The 26360-nt window shown below is 37.2% G+C and overlaps 1 protein-coding gene across 1 annotated transcript in view; it reads right to left on the reverse strand.

The window, feature by feature from the left end:
• The window catches only part of LOC117329465 (zinc phosphodiesterase ELAC protein 2-like), a 37256-nt gene extending 11625 nt beyond the window's left edge, over positions 1 to 25631 (reverse strand). Inside the window, exons 1-16 of the mRNA XM_033887421.1 lie at positions 25283 to 25631; positions 23375 to 23425; positions 22801 to 22871; positions 22064 to 22149; positions 21632 to 21668; positions 20158 to 20289; positions 19754 to 19821; positions 19350 to 19386; positions 18811 to 18958; positions 17588 to 17851; positions 15858 to 15964; positions 13569 to 13656; positions 12259 to 12397; positions 7917 to 8065; positions 5854 to 5926; positions 2555 to 2678 (exon numbers count right to left, since the gene is read on the reverse strand). Of these exons, the coding sequence (XP_033743312.1) occupies positions 2555 to 2678; positions 5854 to 5926; positions 7917 to 8065; positions 12259 to 12397; positions 13569 to 13656; positions 15858 to 15964; positions 17588 to 17851; positions 18811 to 18958; positions 19350 to 19386; positions 19754 to 19821; positions 20158 to 20289; positions 21632 to 21668; positions 22064 to 22149; positions 22801 to 22871; positions 23375 to 23425; positions 25283 to 25512 (1804 nt within the window). The 5' untranslated portion in view covers positions 25513 to 25631. The remainder of the gene's footprint in view (positions 1 to 2554; positions 2679 to 5853; positions 5927 to 7916; positions 8066 to 12258; positions 12398 to 13568; positions 13657 to 15857; positions 15965 to 17587; positions 17852 to 18810; positions 18959 to 19349; positions 19387 to 19753; positions 19822 to 20157; positions 20290 to 21631; positions 21669 to 22063; positions 22150 to 22800; positions 22872 to 23374; positions 23426 to 25282) is intronic.
• Between the last annotated feature and the right edge of the window lie 729 nt (positions 25632 to 26360).

Below are 26360 nucleotides of genomic sequence, written 5' to 3' on the forward strand. Positions count from 1 at the left end.
CCAACAGAGGGGCACAGTCTGTTCCCATGGGTATGTCAGTCAGCCAGCAGAGGGACACAGTCTGTTCCCATGGGTATGTCAGTCATCCAACAGAGGGGCACAGTCTGTTCCCATGGGTATGTCTGTCATCCAACAGAGGAGTACAGTCTGTTCCCGTAGGTATGTCAGTCATCCAACAGAGGGGCACTGTCTGTTCCGGTGGGTATGTCAGTCAGCCAAGAGAGGGGCACTGTCTGTTCCCGTGGGTATGTCAGTCAGCCAAGAGAGGGGTACAGTATGTTCCCATGGGTATGTCAGTCAGCCAACAGAGGGGCACAGTCTGTTCCCATGGGTACGTCAGTCAGCCAACAGAGGGGCACTGTCTGTTCCCATGGGTATGCCAGTCAGCCAACAGAGGGGCACAGTCTGTACCCATGGGTATGTCAGTCAGCCAACAGAGGGGCACAGTCTGTTCCCATGGGTATGTAGTTAGCCAACAGAGGGGCACTGTCTGTTCCCATGGGTATGCCAGTCAGCCAACAGAGGGGCACAGTCTGTTCCCATGGGTATGTCAGTCAGCCAACAGAGGGGCACTGTCTGTTCCCGTGGGTATGTCAGGCAGCCAACAGAGGTACACAGGTTTGCCAATAGTAACCAAAGAGACTGTCGGTCCGAAATTCCATCATACTCACAATTTAATCTTTAGTACATGGGGAATGGTTTCTAGTATATATTTTGAATGAATGAATGAATGAATGAATGAATGAATGAATGAATGTACATGTACCTAAGGAATCTTGCTGATGGACATTGTCAGCAAAATGTTGATAAGTTATGGCATTTGTTTACTCAATATGCAAGCTAGCTGATAATGTATGGAGTTTATTTACTCAGCATGCATAGCTATGGTCATAACAGCAACACAGCTGTAAACTTCCAGGGAGGTAAACTGGCAAATTCAAATTTGAATGAGTATACAAAAAATTTATACAATGGTAAAACAAGTAAATCAGTTTTTGTTTTTCATTTTACATTATGTATACAAATTTTATAAGAAAAATTCTACAAATAGACTAGGTTTTATTTATTTTTTAATGAATTAATATTTTTTTTTTTAAATTTTTTTTTTACTAAAGATGATATTCATACAGGTGTAGGAGCAGCCTATTCTTTCCCCCCTGCTAAAAGTTTCCCCGGGGAAACAATTGACTAGCCAATTCTTCCCCCCCTATCAGCGATGTTAGCAGGGAAATTTTTGGCTAGCCCTTTTGTTCCCCCCTATCAGCTTTGTAGATGGGGAAACTTTTGGCTAGCCTATTCTTTCCCCCTTATCAGCTTTGTTAGCGGGGAAACTTTTGGCTAGCCCATTCTTTCCCCCCTATCAGCTATGTTTTTACCATTATTTCTTTGGTACTTTTAATTGCAAGAATGGATGCAGGCTGAATAACTTTTGGGCTAGCCAAAAATTTCCCCGCTAACAAAGCTGATAAGGGGGAAAGAATAGGCTAGCCAAAAGTTTCCCCATCTCCAAATTTAAAGCCGACAGGGGGGAAAGAATGGGCTAGGCAAAAGTTTCCCCATCTCCAAAGCTGATAGGGGGGAACGAAAGGGCTAGCCAAAAATTTCCCTGCTAACATCGCTGATAGGGGGGAAAGAATGGGCTAGCTGATTCTTTCCCCGGGGGGGGGAAACTTTCAACTAGGGGGGGGGGGGGGGGGGGGGGGGGAGAATTGGCTAGCTGATTGTTTCCCCCGGGGAAGAAATTGGCTAGCCAATTCTTTCCCCGGGGAAACTTTTGGCTAGCCATTTCTTTCCCCGGGGAAAGTTTTATGGGGGGAAAGAATTGACTCCTACACCTGTCCGTATTCAGGTTCTTAAAAATGTAACCATGACAAAGTCCCTGTTAGATATTTTCTAATAAACATTGATTTGAGGAAATAGTTTTGCATCACTCTTGATTTTCCTACATTGCTTTTGAAAGTGTATGATATCAACAATTTTGGCTTCTTTATGTAGGAAATTTCTAAACTGGGTTTTACACTGGGTTTAACCATTGTAGGCTTCCAAATGTAAGGTTACATTTGTATTTTCCTTCATTGTGTTCAATACTTGCATATAAACCATTCTAGACTTCTCAATGTAGCAAATAGTGTTTAAAACTATCATATCAATGATTCTTGGCTTCTTGATGTTGGAAATTTTCTATGTTTGGTTTCAAACAATCATATCTATTCTAGGCATCCCAATGTAGCAATTTCCTATGCAATGTTTCCAACATCAAAGCAGTATAGCACAAATTTCAAAGAAAGGAATTTTTTCTCCAAAATGCACAGAATCACATAAAATTGACCTAAAAGCAAGGGAAAGGTGGAATTTTCTCTTCTTATTTGGAATCATGAAAAGATCTTTTACTAAGTTCACAAAATGTGAGGTTTTTAATCTAGAAAATTTTTTCTTATAACCTACCTGTATATGGTAGGATGTCCTGACTAGATAATACAGCTCCGATATAAATAAAACAGACGACCAATGATAAATTAGGTAATATGTAATACAATCAAATCTAGCCTCTCACCTAGGTTAATTAAACTGTCAGATGGCATGGTGTCTCCTGAAAAAACCAGGTGCCATCCACTTTGATGCTTAATGGAAACAGAATGTGCCCGTCCGTAGTTGTGAAGAGCTTTAACTGTCCTAAACTGTAAAACAAGCATACCAGTAAACAGAAAAGTAGCCAAATATTTAAAGCATAGGTGAAAACAAGAGATCCCAGAGGGATCTTGGCGCCCACCATTGAATGATCTTTATAGGTTCCATGTCAGATTGATCTTTTCTCTACTTTTCCCTTCCTCTAAGTCTTACTAATCTGTGTAAATTCAGAAACAGCCCTCTAGTACTTTTCAAACAAGGGGAACCTATATATAAAATTTAAGATTTAGCGATAATGGCTGTCTGTTGTTTTCGGATTGGTCCCAAAATGCAACACCAGGGACCAAGGGGAACCTACATATGAAATTTGAGAAAGATCCCTTCATTACCTTCTGTAAAATAGCGATAACAAACTTCAATTGTCAAAATACAAGGTGGCTGCCTGTCGGGCAGGTTGTTTTCTGACTGGTCTCAAAATCCAATATGCATAACTAGGCACAGAGGGCAACCTATAAATGAAATTTCACAAAGATCCCTTCAGCAATTTCTGATAAATAGCGATAACAAACTTCAATTGTCAAAATCAAAGATGGCTGCCTGTCGGCCATGTTGTTTTCCTATTGGTCCCAAGAATTAGATGCAATATGCAGAACTACAGACCAAGGGGAACTTGCAAAAATGTTTGAGAAAGATCCCTTCAGTACTTTCTCAGAAATAGCGATAACAAACTTCAATTGTCAAAATCCAAGATGGCTGCCTGTCGGCCATGTTGTTTTCCGATTGGTCTCAAAATGCAATATGCATAACTAGGCACCAAGGGGAATCTACATATGAAATTTGAGAAAGATCCCTTCAGTACTTTCTCAGAAATAGCGATAACAAACTTCAATTGTCAAAATCCAAGATGGCTGCCTGTCGGCCATGTTGTTTTCCGATTGGTCTCAAAATGCAATATGCATAACTAGGCACCAAGGGGAATCTACATATGAAATTTGAGAAAGATCCCTCAAGAACTTTCTCAGAAATAGCGATAACAAACTTCAATTGTCAAAATACAAGATGGCTGCCTGTCGGCCATGTTGTTTTCCGATTGGTCTCAAAATGCAATATGCATAACTAGGCACCAAGGGAAACCTACATATGAAATTTGAGAAAGATCCCTTCAGTACTTTCTCAGAAATAGCGATAACAAACTTCAATTATCAAAATCCAAGATGGCTGCCTGTCGGCCATGTTGTTTTCCGATTGGTCTCAAAATGCAATATGCATAACTAGGCACCAAGGGGAGCCTACATATGAAATTTGAGAAAGATCCCTTCAGTACTTTCTCAGAAATAGCGATAACAAACTTCAATTGTCAAAATCCAAGATGGCTGCCTGTCGGCCATGTTGTTTTCCGATTGGTCTCAAAATGCAATATGCATAACTAGGCACCAAGGGAAACCCACATATGAAATTTGAGAAAGATCCCTTCAGTACTTTCTGAGGATTAGCGATAACAAGAATTGTTTACGGACGGACGGAGGGACGGACGGAGGGACGGACCACGGACCACGGACGCAGGGCGATTTGAATAGCCCACCATCTGATGATGGTGGGCTAAAAACTGTATTTGATTATCCAATCAAAAAGCTATAAAGCCCAATGGCAGCTGAGACAGAGTCTAACATGTCAAAGATAATCTCCAAAACAATAGCATGCGATTCAATGTATTTCTTACAGTGTTATGGTCAATTAAGTGTATAAGGTCGTACAAGTTATCTCCCTTCCCGAGATTATACGCTGTATTACCTATACAGGTATGATATTGTTACGTTATTGCACATGAGGTTGTAGGTTCCGACACGTGGAATATAGATTTAGGGCATTGTGAGGCTCACTGTTGTTCAGTAAGGACGTGTTTCTAATTGTGCGCGTTATGTGGTTGCCCCACCCTCCCACCGATTTGGCTTTTGATAGCGCAGGAGAAAATAAAACATTTTATAATTATGTTCATTGGCTTAATCGGGTAGTAAGGAGGTTCAATCACCACACTCTGGAGGTAATGGCTTCAGCAATTGCTATATCAAGATAAAGTTCTCTTGTTAAGGCATCGCATGCCATCGAACACAGGTTTCCATTCTACATAGTAGATCGTGGTTTTTCCTGGGCGGCGACATTACCTGTGATAGAGGGTACCTATCCAGTATTTACATTTAGAGAGAAAAAGTACTTCCTACATGTTATTGCACTTTGTATTAATCATATCAGCAATTTTTTGTGAAATGATGTTATTATGCAGGAAACAAAATACAAAAGCCGCACATCCTATATTCATTGTTTTCTTGTCTTTGATAAAACTACATAAGACAATATTTACTGTCGGACGCACAGTATGAAGGGAGAAAATAATTCATCTCACTTTGAATGGTACTGATACATCACTATGTCAGGATAACCTCACTTTGAATGGTACTGATATATCACTATGTCAGGGTGACCTCACTTTGAATGGTATATCACTATGTCAGGGTGACCTCACTTTGAATGGTACTGATATATCACTATGTCATGGTGACCTCACTTTGAATGGTACTGATATATCACTATGGCAGGGTGACCTCACTTTGAATGGTACTGATATATCACTATGTCAGGGTGACCTCACTTTGAATGGTACTGATATATCACTATGTCAGGGTGACCTCACTTTGAATGGTATATCACTATGTCAGGGTGACCTCACTTTGAATGGTACTGATATATCACTATGTCAGGGTGACCTCACTTTGAATGGTATATCACTATGTCAGGGTGATCTCACTTTGAATGGTATATCACTATGTCAGGGTGACCTCACTTTGAATGGTATATCACTATGGCAGGGTGACCTCACTTTGAATGGTATATCACTATGTCAGGGTAACCTCACTTTCAATGGTATATCAATATGTCAGGGTGACCTCACTTTGAATGGTTGAACGCTTCCTTATCAGATTGGAGAATATTACCTTTGTCACCTAGGTGAAATGCAACTACCCAATCCACAGTTTTACTCTATGTAACAGGTTTTGATTTGACACATTCTACATAATCATAAAACAGATGGTAAGTAGGATTTGCCTCATTATCATAAGACATGGGCCATATGAGTAAAATAAACATGGCCATCAACACACAAAACAATCCTCTACTGACATGTCTTAGTCATCTCTATAAGTAAGGACTACAATATTGATAACTTACCTCTGTCAGGTTTAATTTTTCATGAATTTTTGACAAGTATCCAATTGGTCTGAAGTTCCTAGACTTGTGTAACCTGAAATCAGACAATGTTAACATGTCTTAGTGTCCACCATCTCATATCAATCACAGAATTAATTGATCGTTTGCCTTGGCTATCCTGAGAGCTTTTCATTATTATATTATAAAGAAACTTTTAAAAGGGGAAAAAAACAGACTGTAGATATTTAACCTCCAAGACATTAAATGTAATCCTGCATTAATAGAAAGTTGGGTTCATACTCTACAACTCTGCTTCATAATTCTTCAATACTGCATCAGAATGTTTGCCACAAAGACCTTAAAGAACTTAAAAGTTGACATCTTACTAACCATACAACTGCCTAATTTGCGTAATTATATACTGAAACGAAAAAAGAAACGCAACATGGAAAATTGTGATTAATTTTGTATTAAATATACATATCTGTATAAAAATCGCGGAAATAAACATGCACCCTGCCTAACACCCATACCAATCTTCAAAATCACCCAAGTGTGACTAGAGACCTATGCACTTCCGGCGCGGTAAAAACATCAAAAACCGTGCCTGTACAAACATATGCGTTCTTTTTTCATTCAAACCAGTATCAATTCATCACTAACATTGAGCCACATCATCGCCAATACTTTTGCAAACAATAATTCCTTTTACAATTATGCCACGGTTATCAAAGGTTGATAGAGGACGTGCTATAGCGATGCTTCTGGCAGGGAACACGCAACTTCACGTCGCTCGACAATTCAGAGTTCACAAATCGACTATTAGTCGATTAGTTTCACGTCTTAACGCAACAGGAAGAGTCGATGACCAGCCGAGATCAGGACGTCCACGCGTAACGTCGCGACGTCAAGACCGGGTTCTTAGGTTGGCACACCTGCGTAACAGGAGATTAACGGCCGCTGAAACGGCAAGGAATACGATTGGTAATCATAACCGTCGAATTCATCCCCAAACAGTGATCAACAGACTGCGTGAGGCTAATTTGCGTGCAAGGCGACAGTACGTTGGTTTACCACTAACACCGCAACGTCGAGCACGTCGTATGCAATGGGCAACGGCACATATGCCCAGACGTTTTCCTATGAGACGTTGGAGGTCTATGCTCTTCACCGATGAATCTCGATTCACGTTATTTCGAGCAGATGGCCGTCAACGTGTGTACCGGCGTCGAGGCGAACGTTTTGCTGACGCCTGTGTTTTGGAACACGACCGATTTGGGGGTGGATCAGTTATGGTTTGGGCGGGAATCTCCCATGGTTTGAAGACGCCTTTGGTGATAGTCAATGGGAATTTAACGGCCGTACGCTATCGGGATGAGATCCTTAGGCCCCATGTTGTGCCGTTTGTTAGGCAGCATCATCTAACCTTTCAGCAAGATAACGCGAGACCACACGTTGCAAGAGTCTGTAGAGACTTTCTTGCGACACAGAACATTGTTCCTATAGATTGGCCTCCATATAGCCCCGACCTGTCCCCAATCGAGCATTTGTGGGATGAATTACACAGAAGAATTCGAAATCGCCGTAACCCCCCAAATACCCTCCCTCAGTTAGCAAATGCACTCGTCCAAGAATGGAATAACATTCCAATACGGAAAGTCAATGCCCTGATGAACTCAATGCAACAAATTAGAGACAAAGAATTAGAGATGTGATAACTGTTCGAGGAGGACACACACGATATTAGGGCACGGTTTCAAAACTGCTGCCATTTCAACTTGGATTCACGTAGGGTACTACCAATCATGACCTTCTAGCAAAGTGACCTGTTCTTAAAAATCTCTAAACATTTAAAGGATGTTACATCAATATTCAATATTAACTATTACATATGAAATTTAAACATAATGCTCACAAGTATTATTTTATTAAACCTACAATTTGAAGTTGCGTTTCTTTTTCGTTTCAGTATATATACATGTACATGTATATTGTTTTTGAAGATTGAGTTCAGAAATCTTAAGGTTTGTATATTCACCACCATAACAGGAAAACATCTGATAGACAATCAGTTATCAACCTACACTGTCTCTTTCAAGATATTAGGCACGAAATATGCCAGGGTGTATGTTAAGGCAGATATGTCATCCTCTCCAATGATGTCAACGGCCTCCACAGGAACACCAATCTCCTTAAAGGCCAGGTGTCTCTGCTTAAGAATACTAGCTAACCCCTGAAACAATATAAGCAAAATATCAGGAAAATTACAACCCTCCATACCCTGTAAATGGTATAGAAAAATACTGTAAGATATATTTCCTGGGTTAAATTCCTGTCAATAAAAATGTATTTTTGTCTGTTCATACTACTGCCAAACGAAATCTCTCAGGTTGTGGTCTTTTCGGGAATTCTCCAGAATAAAGGATGAGCGGTATAAAAGTAGTGGACTGGTGTGTGATGCAATGTATCAGGCATGACTGGTCACTCAGTTAATAGATCATTCTTAATTCGGTAGTACCAAGGATTAGACAGGTTCAAGGGTGTCACATTCAAAATCTATAATCAGAAGGATTTATAAAAAGTATCCTGCCCAAAGCGGGGCTCATCATAGCAACCTCTTCTAGCCCAACACTCTACCACTGAATAGAAGGAAATTCACGCCAGTGTGTCCTGGTAACCTATACTATCTACTGTTACACATAACACAGTGTGACCTGGTAACCTATACTATCTACTGTTACACATAACACAGTGTGACCTGGTAACCTATACTATCTACTGTTACACATAACACAGTGTGACCTGGTAACCTATACTATCTACTGTTACACATAACACAGTGTGAGCTGGTAACCTATACTATCTACTGTTACACATAACACAGTGTGACCTGGTAACCTATACTATCTACTGTTACACATAACACAGTGTGACCTGGTAACCTATCTACTGTTACACACATAACACAGTGTGAGCTGGTAACCTATACTATCTACTGTTACACACATAACACAGTGTGACCTGGTAACCTATACTATCTACTGTTACACACATAACACAGTGTGACCTCGTAACCTATACTATCTACTGTTACATACATAACACAGTGTGACCTGGTAACCTATACTATCTACTGTTACACATAACACAGTGTGACCTGGTAACCTATACTATCTACTGTTACACACATAACACAGTGTGACCTGGTAACCTATACTATCTACTGTTACACATAACACAGTGTGACCTGGTAACCTATACTATCTACTGTTACACATAACACAGTGTGACCTGGTAACCTATACCATCTACTGTTACACATAACACAGTGTGACCTGGTAACCTATACTATCTACTGTTACACATAACACAGTGTGAGCTGGTAACCTATACTATCTACTGTTACACACATAACACAGTGTGAGCTGGTAACCTATACTATCTACTGTTACACACATAACACAGTGTGACCTGGTAACCTATACTATCTACTGTTACACATAACACAGTGTGACCTGGTAACCTATACTATCTACTGTTACATACATAACACAGTGTGACCTGGTAACCTATACTATCTACTGTTACACATAACACAGTGTGACCTGGTAACCTATACTATCTACTGTTACACATAACACAGTGTTACCTGGTAACCTATACTATCTACTGTTACACATAACACAGTGTGAGCTGGTAACCTATACTATCTACTGTTACACATAACACAGTGTGACCTGGTAACCTATACTATCTACTGTTACACATAACACAGTGTGACCTGGTAACCTATACTATCTACTGTTACACACATAACACAGTGTGACCTGGTAACCTATACTATCTACTGTTACACATAACACAGTGTGACCTGGTAACCTATACTATCTACTGTTACACATAACACAGTGTGACCTGGTAACCTATACCATCTACTGTTACACATAACACAGTGTGACCTGGTAACCTATACTATCTACTGTTACACATAACACAGTGTGAGCTGGTAACCTATACTATCTACTGTTACACACATAACACAGTGTGAGCTGGTAACCTATACTATCTACTGTTACACACATAACACAGTGTGACCTGGTAACCTATACTATCTACTGTTACACATAACACAGTGTGACCTGGTAACCTATACTATCTACTGTTACATACATAACACAGTGTGACCTGGTAACCTATACTATCTACTGTTACACATAACACAGTGTGACCTGGTAACCTATACTATCTACTGTTACACATAACACAGTGTTACCTGGTAACCTATACTATCTACTGTTACACATAACACAGTGTGAGCTGGTAACCTATACTATCTACTGTTACACATAACACAGTGTGACCTGGTAACCTATACTATCTACTGTTACACATAACACAGTGTGACCTGGTAACCTATCTACTGTTACACACATAACACAGTGTGAGCTGGTAACCTATACTATCTACTGTTACACACATAACACAGTGTGACCTGGTAACCTATACTATCTACTGTTACATACATAACACAGTGTGACCTGGTAACCTATACTATCTACTGTTACATACATAACACAGTGTGACCTGGTAACCTATACTATCTACTGTTACACATAACACAGTGTGACCTGGTAACCTATACTATCTACTGTTACACATAACACAGTGTTACCTGGTAACCTATACTATCTACTGTTACACATAACACAGTGTGACCTGGTAACCTATACTATCTACTGTTACACATAACACAGTGTGACCTGGTAACCTATACTATCTACTGTTACACATAACACAGTGTGAGCTGGTAACCTATACTATCTACTGTTACACACATAACACAGTGTGACCTGGTAACCTATACTATCTACTGTTACACATAACACAGTGTGACCTGGTAACCTATCTACTGTTACACACATAACACAGTGTGACCTGGTAACCTATACTATCTACTGTTACACATAACACAGTGTGACCTGGTAACCTATACTATCTACTGTTACACATAACACAGTGTGAGCTGGTAACCTATACTATCTACTGTTACACACATAACACAGTGTGACCTGGTAACCTATACCATCTACTGTTACACATAACACAGTGTGACCTGGTAACCTATACTATCTACTGTTACACACATAACACAGTGTGACCTGGTAACCTATACTATCTACTGTTACACATAACACAGTGTGACCTGGTAACCTATACTATCTACTGTTACACATAACACAGTGTGACCTGGTAACCTATACTATCTACTGTTACACATAACACAGTGTGACCTGGTAACCTATACTATCTACTGTTACACATAACACAGTGTGACCTGGTAACCTATACTATCTACTGTTACACACATAACACAGTGTGACCTGGTAACCTATACTATCTACTGTTACACACATAACACAGTGTGACCTGGTAACCTATACCATCTACTGTTACACACATAACACAGTGTGAGCTGGTAACCTATACTATCTACTGTTACACACATAACACAGTGTGACCTGGTAACCTATACCATCTACTGTTACACATAACACAGTGTGACCTGGTAACCTATACTATCTACTGTTACACATAACACAGTGTGACCTGGTAACCTATACTATCTACTGTTACACATAACACAGTGTGAGCTGGTAACCTATACTATCTACTGTTACATACATAACACAGTGTGACCTGGTAACCTATACTATCTACTGTTACACATAACACAGTGTGACCTGGTAACCTATACTATCTACTGTTACACACATAACACAGTGTGACCTGGTAACCTATACTATCTACTGTTACACATAACACAGTGTGACCTGGTAACCTATACCATCTACTGTTACACATAACACAGTGTGACCTGGTAACATATACTATCTACTGTTACATACATAACACAGTGTGACCTGGTAACCTATACTATCTACTGTTACACATAACACAGTGTGACCTGGTAACATATACTATCTACTGTTACATACATAACACAGTGTGACCTGGTAACCTATACTATCTACTGTTACACATAACACAGTGTGAGCTGGTAACCTATACTATCTACTGTTACACACATAACACAGTGTGAGCTGGTAACCTATACTATCTACTGTTACACATAACACAGTGTGACCTGGTAACCTATACTATCTACTGTTACACACATAACACAGTGTGAGCTGGTAACCTATACTATCTACTGTTACACACATAACACAGTGTGACCTGGTAACCTATACTATCTACTGTTACACATAACACAGTGTGACCTGGTAACCTATACCATCTACTGTTACACACATAACACAGTGTGAGCTGGTAACCTATACTATCTACTGTTACACATAACACAGTGTGACCTGGTAACCTATCTACTGTTACACACATAACTTAGTACATGATACAAACACTTACCACAATGTGGTCAGCATGTAAATGTGAAATGAAGATGCACTTGATTTTTCTGAGCTTTTCGTTTGTCTCCCCACCAAAGTGCAGGCACATCTGCATGAATGTACCTTCTCCACAATCCAACAGAATGGCAGTATGTGGGCTAAAATTATTAAAAAAATAATTATAAAGATGTCATGGAATAAAATGCTGAGCAGATATATAGGAATGGCCTGTATTTATCTCAACAGACATATAGGAATGGCCAGTATTTATCTCAACAGACATAAAGGAATGGCCTGTATTTATCTCAACAGACATAAAGGAATGGCCTGTATTTATCTCAACAGATATATAGGTATGGCCTGTATTTATATCAACAGATATATAGGAATGGCCTGTATTTATCTCAACAGATATATAGGTATGGCCTGTATTTATATCAACAGATATATAGGAATGGCCTGTATTTATCTCAACAGATATATAGGTATTGTCGGTATTTATCTTGATTTAGGTGCTGCCTATGTGACTACAAGTCTCTTTTATAATATGATCTGGAAGTGAACATTACGCCTCTGAGGAGATAATAATTTGTCATAAACATGAGGGTCTGCTGAAAGCATTTCTCAATCTATGATCCATGAAGTGGAATTCATATCTACCTATAAAATTTACTTGTCAAAGAACATTTTATCTCATATCCACTACTGATAGTCAACATTCACCAATTAATGGTTGATATTTGACAGTTTTCATAACTTTTCTTTACTATTTTATGTATGACAAGTTTAATTATCTTTACTGGTACCATGACAGACTGATAATTTCTTTACTTTCGCTTCTTTCCACTACTCCTCTTAATCATTTGTAAAAGGGGAAACTACATGTGGAGTCTTTTTGTGGAGATTTTTTTGAGAAATACTGATGACAAATTGTCAAAATCCAAGACAATTTTCTGTCAAGTATTTTGACTTCCAGATTAGACTTAAAATTGAATGGGAATATCTAGGGACCAAATGTGATTTTGATAAGAAATATCCTGCCAGTACTTCTCAAGAAAAAGTGAGAAAAAAAAATCAATATTCAAGATGGCACCTGTCAGCCATTTTGTTTTCCTGATCAGACTCAAAATTAAAGGGACACAACTAAGGACCAAGGGAAACCTGCATATGAAGTTTGAGAAATGTCCTTCCAGAATCCATACTTTTTCCTGTGAAATACTTGGCCATCACTTATTCTTTGGGATGAGATCCTTTATAGTGGCAAAAGATTTCACTTATCTTGAATGCATAGAGGTAGGAGTAAAAACTACTAGCCTATTGGAGACTTACTCCGTCTCTAGGTATATCCCTGTCACATTCCTCAGTGTGGTGGGTAGTGTGGCTCCAGTCCCTAGGAATAATATTACCGGGTATTCAACTGAAAATAAAATACAATTTTTTTCATTATATTTTAAATTTACTTTGTAATCTATGTAATAAAATCCAAGCAGTAGATCAGTTTTATATTTCTATATTAAATAGAGAAACATCTAGCTAATTTGACTGTCAGACACACATGTGTATAAAACATCTACCAGTTTATGAGCACAGCCCTGCCTATTCTGGACACAGTAGAACCTTGTCATAGTAGCAATAATAAAGAGAAGATTACAAAAGCCATCATGGATAGTCTCGCCTGGCTGGAGAAAGATAGCAATGTCATTGTTGATCAAGGGTTTAGGGCTATTTTCCAGATTTGGAATCATGTGGCTTGACAACAAAGATGTTGTCTATCTAAAACCTGGGCAGATTCAACATGTTGACAACCTAAAAGCTAACCGTGATAGCTCCATAACTAAATCCAGTTGGATAGTGGAATCATATCACACACGATTCAAGCAATGGCTGTTTTTCAAACAAAACTTGCCTCCAACTGTTTCATTGATGTCATCGAGGCACTGTCTAAATGGAATCCCAGGACCCATATATGTTAGAACAGAAGAGCAAGAAGCAACCGATAGGGTGCTGGCTGACAAAATGAAAGCACCTTTTAGTGTTCACAACACCTCAGCTCAGAGTGTGAAGTACAATATCACTGGCAGGCTGGCTACATCAGTGAGCACCTCAGTGATGATGGTGACTATGAGAATCTGGATCTATTGGCACTCGCGGGACAATGTACGATGTCAGATCCACTCAAGGCATATGAGTGAAGTGGATCCAGCATGACAGCTCCAACACCATTAATCCCATAAAGGATTATTAATGTCAGTGTCCTACTGGACAGAGAACAATGGGGTATGTGCCCACTGCCCACGTAGTCAGTATCCTATACTTTCTAGGATACTACATGCATTTAGAAACCAGTAAGCCTATGTATCCAAAAGTCAAAAGGTTTAAGACAAACATCAAGTAATGTAGATTTCACTACCAACTGTCATCTACCCGATATGAGGTATTGTTGACTTGTACAATAAGAACTATGATGTAGACCAACACCGACATGGCCAATCCACACTAGGACAAGGAAGCCATACTGGATTCCAGATTAGGTGATTTTTGGTTTGGTTTGTTTATGTTTAACGTCCTATTAACAGCCAGGGTCATTTAAGGATGTGCCAGGTTTTGGAGGTGGAGGAAAGCCGGAGTACCCGATGAAAAACCATCGGCCTACGGTCAGTACCTGGTAACTGCCCCACGCAGGTTTCGAACTCGCAACCCAGTGGTAGAGCGCTAGTGATAAAGTGTTGGTACACCTTAACCACTCGGCCACCGCGGCCCCCAGTGATTTAATGTGTAAACTAACATAAATCTATCTTGTAGCATTCTTGTCAGAAAATTGATTCAGCAGTTGTAAGAACCAATTTTAATTATTTTGCACAAAACTCCTAATTTCTATTTTCGGGCAATTTTATTTTGATACTGTTTGGAGAGAAGTTGTATTTTTGACTTTCAGAAAATTTTGCTTAATGTAAAAAGAACATGTTCTTACTAAAAATCCATCACATTTTTATCTCCAATTCCTTATGTATTCAAAATTGTAACTTCTTGCTTTGTATTAATGATATATAATATGTTATTATCAGCCTGTTAATGTTCAGTTATTTCAAAGAGTAAAGAAATGATATTGTAGCATTTTCCCCCAAAACCATACATTTTTTTTCATTTTTGGCCCAAAAATGGCCCTAAATTCTTGCATATGAACATGTTTGAAATTAATGCCTATTTGTTAACGTAGTACTACAGAGGCTACAAATACCACATACAACCTATTGTATTTGCTTCTTAGGCTATTCTTTAACCCCACCTTAGTTGTACACTCTTAAATGTTTATCAAATGATCATAATCTAGAAAATATCTGTAGGACATGAATGATTTTGATCAAAATCCATTAAAACAGCTGATGTCATATGCTGTTGTACGTGAAATCAGGCTTTAATCTCGGTAATGAAATTGTGTCTTCTATCAATCATTGATATAAAGAGAAGCACTGCAAATACATTAGTAAAGTGTATGAAATAGAATCTAACACTTGGATTACTATTAAACTTATTCATTAACTTCATGATATATTAATAAACTTGATAAATAAATTCACTATTACTTCATCATGAGTGCTAGATCCTTTATTTATGTACCTTTGTTTCGATTTTGCTTTTGCACAAATTCCTTAACAGATCCAAGATATTTTTCATCGGCTTCTTTTAATTTCTGGATTCCTCTTCTTAAAGATACATCTATAGGCCTAAAATGAAGCAAAGGTGAATTTTAGTTCACAAACAAATATATGGTCAACTGCACATATAACAAATTTCTTTTGAGTTAAAAATAAACACGTCATTATCATTTATGAACAGAGTTTTCTTATTCTTGAACTGATAGTTTGCTATCAAAATAACAAGAAAATACTGGAGTAGTGTGCATTTTAAGCATACACATTTGATATATTTCACAAGCCAGAATTTCTGCAGTAATCATCATTTTTATTTTATCTAACTTTTAAGAATTCTCACATAAAGATACTACTGCAATATTACCTCTATGATGTAGATTTGTTTCTGTTGACTTGTTTACTATTCAATATGAGGTATGTAACATTAAGGTTTCATATTTGTGCAACTTGAACCACAATTGCTGCACGAGACATGAGGATTCAGAACACAAGCCAAGTATTGAATAAAATTATATGGAGAACAGCATTCAAGTTGTCTTTTAGCTTCTTGTATCACTTCTACAAACTTAAGTTTATACAGTGTATTGAACAACAGCCTTGTTGTCTATTAAGTAGACTAGTGGTATTTCGAGTGATTTGATTTAATCAACACATAGTTATTTACATCAGACTATGACAAATCAATCATGATTTTCTGTGACATCACATCTTGAGAATGGGCAATTTTGATAATCTACACTCTACTATAGTTCCATCTATTGTGATAAATAGAGGTTACACAACGAGTGGTTGTTGGATATGGAATTTATTTCACACGAGTAAGTTATTTTTTAAAAGTTACAAAAGACACGAGCTTTAGCGAGTGTTTTTTGCAACTTTTAAAAAATAACTTACGAGTGTGAAATAAATTCCATATCCAACAATTTCGAGTCGTGTGACCTGTTTCTACCACAATAATATCGGTTTGAATCAAAGGGAAACGTGGCCAAGTATAATTTCGCGTATGCAAATAAATTGTACCGGTGACGTCCGGGACCCGGTGATGTTACGTCATTAGATTATTGATGACGTCAATAATAATTGCAGCTTGGGTCAAAGTTCACCGTGTTAGCCAATAAAAATGCGTACAGAGTTTATACCACGTGTGGTATAAACAGATTGTTAATCAACAGCTGTAATGATTAACTGATGGTCTGAGGGTTGAATAACACGGGGTATTGTGGTAGAACATGTGGATAAACAACAACCAGTCACTATCATGTTCTTGAACGGTGATGCATGTTGTAGTTTGACCAAAATAAATCGGTGGTTGAGCCATAGTCCACCAGACATACACAACAAAACTTCATGTTTCTCTACAAATGCACATTTGATGTAAATAACGTGAGTTCTCACCTACAAGTCAATATTGTTTCTGCTCGCTCTATAACTTGGTAACATCAGGAGTTAATGATGTTTACAGTAGACTTGTAAAGTGACTAAATGAACCAAATTCCTGATAAATTATACATTAATACAATACTTTAATACACATCCATCACATTTCCCACTTTTAGATATATGTTTTAGTAAATGTTTCCCTGTCTGTCCATAAATAATCAATCATTTGGAAGATTATGGTGATTAATTATAACTTTTAAAGTGATTCCAAACACTACAGCTTAGAGTGTATAAAGTAATATGATTAGTACAAACCTGAGTGTGTGATCAAGTCTGACAGAATGATCTTCAAATTCTATAGTCTGTCCACATCTTGTTGATAAAAGTTTCTTTTTATTCTTTTTGTATCTTAATACTTTATCATAAGTCATATTTTGAAGTAAATTTGCAGAGGATGGTAATACTGGGAAAATATTATCATCCAATTCATTAAGGACGCTCTGGATATATCGCACGGAATTCTGAGATGGCTGTCCTTGTGTTTCATCAACATGAATGTGTTCAGTTGATGAATGAAACCTGTAAATAGAAATGAACAGCTATCAAAGTTTTAAAGAAATTGGTATAAGCCTTCTAAGTTTTAAAGAGATCAATTCAAAAATGGAAATCTTCGAACAAAAGTCAAGTACTGAAATAAACAAGGGGCAATAACTTTTGCAAAAATACTAGAAGTTGAATCAAAATGCCATTCAGGGAAGCACAACTTCATATCATTATTATAAATCTTACAAAGAGATGGATTGAAAAATGAAGGCAATAACTATTGTAAAAATAATTGAATCAAAATGTAGTTTACAAATCATGAGTATAAGTTTCAAAGATATCACTTGAAAAATGTAGATATCCAAACAAAAAAAATAAAATACTGAAATAAACAAGGGTGATGACTTTGCAAAAATAGTCTTATTAAAATGGCGTTCAGGGAAACAAGATTTCACATGTACTATTATAAAGCCTTACAAAGTAAGATCAGCTATATCAAAATACTGAAATGAACAAAAGGAACAACAGTTGCAAAAATAGTTGAATCCAAATGCTCTTCACGGAAACTATGATGATAAAGCAAATCATGTTCACTTCACAATTTCCAGTCCTTTTCTGATTAATCTATGTGTGATACAAATCTTTACAGGATGTTATACAAATTACATTATAGGTATGTAAGATGTTATACAAATCTATATCAGAGGATTTCATATCAAACATTTTGGTTTCAGCAAAACTGTTGTTTCGCCAAAACAACCAACAAAAGTAAAAAAAAAAAAAAAATTAAACTGGCCCATGGGTAGTCGACCAAGAACTTTCAAGGACCTTTCATCTTTTGACCCAAAAAATATTAATGGTGGTCTAATTTTATAGGTAGTAAACCTAAATATTTAAATCAAAACAAAATAGTATTGGAAAATAGAGCGTCAGCCAAGGTTATCATGATGATACACAATCTACAGGGACAGCACCATATAATTAATTACCCGTACCTGTCGATGAAAGTTTTGTATCTAGGATCTTGAACTACACTGACAGGAGACAGGTGGAATACATGTGTTCCATGAACACTTTGGTATTTCTTTAAATCTTCCGACGCCAACAGACTCTCTAGGTATCGCTTATCTGGGCATTCCAGGACTAGAACAGCGAAAAACAAGTATTTTATGATGGCACCAGTTACATGAATTCAACTGTTACAGACTTTGATACCACAATATAAAAACATGTGTTCATAACGTCATTACAAATTTATAGCATCCTAAACCTGTAGCTAGAGTATGGCTGTGAAATTGATATGACACTGGTCAGCTAATTGCAAAATTAATACACTTACCTTTGTCAACCCTTTACAGTTGAGAATCATAATCTTTTAATCATAATTTCAGAAATATGAATGCTAGTATTCATAAAATACAATAATTTCTTTAAAAAGGAGGACCAATTAGTCAGTAATACATCATGATTTCTATTCAGATTACTCAACTGTTAAACCTGGTATGTCACAAACCAACATCTACTATGTACTTACCCATAATAGTAGGCAGAGTGTTGTTTTCTTCTCTAGCCTGTAAAAGACGACCAGCATGAGAAGCTGTTGATATTTTATCTTTTTAATTCTCTGGACAATGAATCATTTTTTTATCTATAATTGGTATTTGTAAAAAATGTTTTGTTAACATTACAAGTCATAATGCCTTTTGTGTGTATAAAATAGAATCTAAAAGATACATTTGTGATCAAATTGCACAACATCAATATCAGCATGGAATCAACATTAGAGTACATGTATTTGGTAATTAGATCATCATGCCTGCAAAACTGTGCAATATCTTTTTATGGACTTGTTAATGCTGGTCTAAACCTACAAAAAATTAACACGTTAGTCTCACTTCCTTTTGTTTTATCGTGATGAAATCTCAGGTGATTACTGACCTTCAGTATATACACTATAGAGGACATTTTCCTCTTCACCTTTGGCTGTATACCTTCAATCCTCCAATCTATAAAATAAAATGAAAGATATTATACTGTTCAGCTAATACAACACAAACCTGTTAATCAGGGACCACATATATGACATCTGTAAATCAATCTAGCTACCTGTACATCTGTGAAAAATTTCCAAAAATCAAATACCATATTTTTTGTTTATGCGGTAAAAATTGAGCTGTATAATTTCCATAAGTATATCAGCAAGATACATTTGTACAATTTTAATAAAAATCATCTAAATGAAATCCTAACTATGTGGAACATCCCAATAAAGGTTGTTGTAAATTGAAATGATCACTTTAGCAGATAAAAAAAGAGTACTCTAGACTGGGGAGGATACATACTTTTTGTTTCATTTCTGACGTCAACTGGAAATTGTTCTAAATCTTCCTCAGACAGATCAGGAAAAAATGGCACAAACTTTATCTGTACATAATCATCTTCATGAAACATATCCATCGTTGCATTTACCAAACCTATGAAAAGGATAAAAGATTCTATGCATTTAGCACCTGGTGCATTCAATCATTTTGACCAAAAATAGTTCAATAAAATGCTTGACAAGACTAGAGATCCCAGAGAGATCTTTATGATCTTCATTGGATCTATGTAAGACAGTAGTAACTGGTGGATACCTCACTGAACAACATACAAGAGACCTATTGCAAGCCATCCAGACCAATCAGGGTAAAGTGTCTTGCCAAGAACACAACCAAAACAACACAGACCAGTTTGTTTCTGAGCTTCCAGAGAAACACAAACTGCCATGGGCAGCAAGCTCTGAACTACACACCTTGGATCTTAACCTGAGGTTACACAGGACACACGATCTAACTGACTGAGCTATCATGACCCCAATGCTTCTTTTACAGAAATAGCAATAACCATCTGCATCTGTCAAAATCAAAGATGACCGCCTTTCAGCTATTTCATATTTGGATCAGGCTCAAAATTAAATGGGCACAACTAGGGCATAGGGAATTCTACTAACAAGAGACCCATGGGCCTTAATGGTCACCTGAGTTTTGAAATATTTCAGTTAATTTGACCCTTTTTTGCCCTGCCCAAGTCCTAGGGGTCAGTCAGTGCCAATATTCACTTACTATTCATTAGACATCCCATACTGATAATTCTAATCAAGTTTGTATTATTTCAAATGGCAATTGGAACAAATAATGCTCAAAGATGTGTTTTCCCTATATAAACTATAGTAAACTTTAACCCCCTCCCCAGGGGGAAACAAGTGACCCAAGAGTCATGAAATTTACAATTTCAGAAGAGGATGTTAAGTCATTTCTATCTATGAAGAGTATTTGGTACTATACTATCTGGGAGTTGAGACGAAGATTTTTGCAATTTTAGTCAATTTAACCCTAGCTCTCAGGCCCTTGCGGGGGTTGGGACCATATAATTCATACTTTTGGTTGACCTTTTGCAATGAAATCTTCCTGCCAAATTTCATTGAATTTGGTTCAGCGGTTTTGGAGAAGAAGTTGAAAATGTAATTTGTTTACAGACAGACGACGCACGAGACGATGATGGATAAAAGGCGATTAGAAATTTAGAATAGTAGGTCACTTGAGACTTCATCTCAGGCGACCAATAAAATTTGCAGAAAAATCCTTCCAGTACTTTTCAAGAAAAAGTGATAATAATGATTGTTTAGGTACAGACCATGGAAAAAGACATAAGTATAAATTAGCCACTGACAAACAAAGCATCATACAGTGTATACCTTGACAAGACTGAAGTTCACATCTATACTTGTAACCAGTGCCTAGATAGGGAACATAACCTTGGTAAATGATGTCTACTTACTGTAAACTGGAGCTCTACCAACATAAAAGCGATCCAACTGTCAAAACAAAAACACATTTGGAAATTTTAAATGTACAAAATGAAAATCCAACAGCTTTATACCATGTTATTAAATTTGTAAGGCAAACTTTTCACTTGCTCCTCATGTTCAGACACAACATCTGGCATAGGGGATAAACTATTCAATAACTTGTATATCAGTATATGTAGTCCACTAGTCATATTATACAGATATTTTTACCTCAAAATCTTTATGTTATGTATCAACAAATTCTTTTATCTTTCAAGCATTGCTTTGGGTCAAATAGAAAATTAATTTCAAAATTGTCATCCGAGATCTAAAACACCATGTCTGACATTTTAATGGTTAAACATTAGAGCATTCACATAAGTACATACTGAGAACGACATGGAAATGAGACGTAGTCTTACCATCGATTCTGGTCCATACAATTTTAACTCTTTACGAAAGATTCCACCTTCAACTACTTCATACTTAGGTCGTTCGGTAAATAGTCCTGTATGTATTAAGATACATGTATATAACAAGAATGAATAAAAGTAGATAGGATGTATACTTATGTTACATTCAGACATTTCAGTCTTTTACTTTAGCATATCATCATTCAACCAACATTAAAATGGTATTGTACACCAAATACAAGCATCTAGGAGTTTTGTAGCTTGATCTAAATTTTATAACCTGTTCATAGCATGCTTGTCTGCTCAACTCTGAAGTTCCTGTCAACCATCAATAAAAATTATGGAACAAAGCTTTGTTAAGTATTTTCATAATTTGTATCCCAGCTGGTTAAGTTGTTAAGTTTCATTCATTCAGGAAACATGCCCTCCTCAAGCTGGTTGCTTGCTAAATGTTTGATTTGTATACTGTATGCAAAACTAAGACAAACTTTCGTGTGATAATCACTGTTCTGTATTTGGATATCATTATTAAAAAAAAACATCCAGAGCAGAATTTGAGGTTAGGAACACCAAATAGGCTACAGACACTATCCAACAGTATAACTTGTTGACCAGTGACTGCCCAGTCTAATTCTATCTAATTTAGATACTATGTAGTTTGTCATTAATCACATCCTTCCTCATATGACCCTTGCTAAGCATTATACCAACAAAAGCATTGATTTGGTATGAAAAATGATACATACCTTTTAACCCTCCCAAATTCTCCCAATTTGTGACTGTAATAAAAATGTCTTCAATGGCATTCTTTGTAAACCTGAAGAAACACAGTATATATTATACATTGTATATATTATTCTGTACCTGTAATAGCTACCATAACAAATCCCCTTGCATACCAAGTATACAAACCCGCTGAAATATCCTGATATAAGGTATATATATAAATAGTAATGATGACCTTGTCCCCGACCATCCCTTTCTAGTAATGATGACCCTGTCCCTCCCTGACCTTCTCTTCCTTGACCATTGTATCAGGTTTTATTAAACTGTTTAAAGATGAAGTAACTAGAGTGCTGACACAGATTTTCTTTAACTAGTATCAATGACCTTGTTGTTCCCTTGGCACCCTGAAACATAACTTCTTTGAGGTATTCTCATTCTTGACCAATATATAAAGTTTGATTAAAATGCATGAAATAATAAGTTCATCATGTTTCCATAATGCAATTGTTCATGAGTAAATTATAATAATAATCATATTGAACATTATATATGTGTATTCTACCTATGCCTTTTTCCTACACAAAATGTACTTACTTGTTCGTGGCATACATTCTTTTAGTACCTTCGCCACAGTTGAACAGGTAACTGTAAAAGATAATGTATCTATTAATGTCCTTGGCTGTGTACCTTATTCAACACACAGTCCCCAACTAAATACAAAACCATATGGCAAGAATGGACAGATTATGTGTAGAATCTAATTCTAGATACTGAATAACCGACACTAGCTCAACAGTATCTAATGATTCAATAATCCCATTCGGTGGTATTGAAGTGAATGAAGTATTATCACAAATTTCAGAAGATGTCAAAAGTCAAAATCAAGTGCAGGAAATCAGGCCCAAACGAATTTTATACTTGGATGTAGATCAGACTGACCTACTTTTTAAATGACACTGCCTAATGCAGGTGAACCAATACCCCAAGTATGAAGTTCCCTAGGTCATGGTCATTTATATGAGAATCTTTATAACACTGTCCTATGTACCTGCTGGCAAAAAGCTGTCCTAAGTATTTGCTGGAAAAATATCAGGCCTCTTGGTTCTCTAGAATTTGAGATTATCAGAGGGATTTTATCTATTTGACCCATGTGAGCTTTGAAATAGGTTAAGGTCATTGATTTGAGGATCTTCATAGTTCACAGTCATGTTTTTAAGTACTTACAGATAAAATATTCCTAAGTGCCTGCTGGCAAAATATCAGGCCTCTTGGTTTTCTAGAATTTGAGATTTAATATCAAAGGTATTTTTTCTATTCGACCCATGCAACTTTTGAAATAGGTCAAGGTCATAACAATAGTACTTGGTCTTAGATACTTTTCAGCAAAATATCAGGCCTCTGGAACTTGAGAAGATTTTTAGACTCAACTGTGACCTATAAAATAGGTCAAAGTCATTCATATGAGGAAACTTTGATGTGTAGGGGAACTGGACTGGCTGAACGCAGGTGGCCAGGTAGCTAAAATGGTATCTGCCTAAGAGTTTGGATGTCCTGGGTTCAAGCCCAGTCTAATCACGGCATTTCCCCCCTCCATTAAGCGCCTAAATGAATACCCACGAAAATGGTATATTGTCTTGTGTGTCTTCTGGAAGACTTTCTTGGAGGAGAGAAGAATGTAGCGGACTGGACTGGGCTGAACACCGGTGGCCATGTGACACAAATGGTTAGAGCTTTTCCCTAAGAGTTCATAAGTCCCAGATTCAAGCCAAGTCTGATTGTGACATTTCCCCCGGTCAATTAAGTGTCCAACTAAATACCCACGAAAGTGATATAGTGTCTCGTGTTTGTCTTGTGGAAGACTTTGTTGGAGAAGGGAGGAATGTAGTGAACTGGACTGGACTGAACGCCAGTGGCCATGCAGCTCAAATGGCTACATCCTACGAGTTCAGAGTTCTCGGGTTCAAGCCCAGTCTGATCGTGGCATTTCCCCCGCTCAAATAAGCTTCCAACTAAATAACCACAAAGGTGATACATGGTCTCATGTGTGTCTTGTGGAAGACTTTGTCGGAGGAGGGAGGATTGTAGCAGACTGGACTGGACTGAACGTTGGTGGCCAAGTAGCTGGAATGGTTTAGAACATCTGTCTTGATCTGTCATGAGTTCGCATGTCCTGGATTCTGGTCATTGCATTTTTCCTTCTCCAGTTACAAAAAATGTACTCTACCCCATCTTTGTTCTTTCCAATGATGTCTAATTTATAAGTATAACGTCGATGTTAACTATCAAAAACTTGCGGAATGACGAGTCATGATTGGGTCGGTAACTTAAAAGTTTCAGTGTTTTATATGGAGTGAAAACGACTATCAACATTAACTGCGACAGAGAGCCGTAATTCTGACTGCCCTACAGTTAGAACGTCGTTAGACATGCCAAATAGATACATACTTTTAACCTAAGTGTCAAATGCTTTGAAGGGTTTACTGAAACACATAAAATGTTAACCTTTTCCAGATATGACGTTTGTACTGGTGATCATCCTTGTGGACATCGTCGATGGAATGTTTATCCTTTCGGTCTTGTATTTTCACTTTCACCACGATCGATTTTGGAGTGCCAAGTCCACCACTTGATATAACAGAGACCCGTAGGTTGGTTGCAGAAAAATCCCGAACCCATTCTGTTCGGGTGTGTGACGATAAACGTCGGAAAAGAACTCGTACGTGATGTAACATCACTACTGTCGGCTGTCGTGCGCCATGCTGTAACCTAACTTACATAGAGATCAAGACGTAATCACTTACACATGCAATACGGCACCTAGTTGTCTGAAGCTAACGGCGTGAACACGTAGTGTTATTCATGTGGGTTGTACTAACTGCCGGAATGGTAACATGACCGGAACCATGGACTTACCTGAACTTAACTAAAAAACATTTATTAAAACTTTATAAATTGTTAATCCATGAAGCATTACCCTGTTAATTTTATAATTCCGTGATTCACAACAAGGGGATACTACTAGTTAGAAGACAATAGAACGAATATTCATACAATCGATATAATTGTCTACCCATCGTTCAGAGCTACGTGATCACAGCTGAGAAGATAACACAGGGACAGTACAAATAAATATACCTTCAAATAAGGCTGAAATTTACAACCAGGCATATATTTGATAATGCAATGACACTGACTACCACATGTTGTATCTGGAATCAGATAAAGCAACTAGACTATTAAGATATGAAATTATTTAATAATATGATGAAAAAACATACCAATTGAAGTATACATTTTTTGTAGCAGGTGCACATACATGAAATAAAGTCAAGTTAAACATGTAATAATACAGATAATACTGTATCCATAAATAAATAAATAAATAACAAAAATCACAATTAGGAAATTTAAGATATTTGTTTTCAAACAACTTATCATGAACTGTCAAACTGCAAAACTATTGAAATATATGAGCTCTACCCAGCTTAAGTACATGGTATCAGATTTAACACTTAGCAGTGGAAGCCGTTATAGTCTGTAATTTTATTTCAATTGACAGATGGTAAAAATTGTTATCACA

Source organism: Pecten maximus, chromosome 1 (assembly GCF_902652985.1).
Source record: "Pecten maximus chromosome 1, xPecMax1.1, whole genome shotgun sequence".
Classification (NCBI taxonomy): Eukaryota; Metazoa; Mollusca; class Bivalvia; order Pectinida; family Pectinidae; genus Pecten; species Pecten maximus.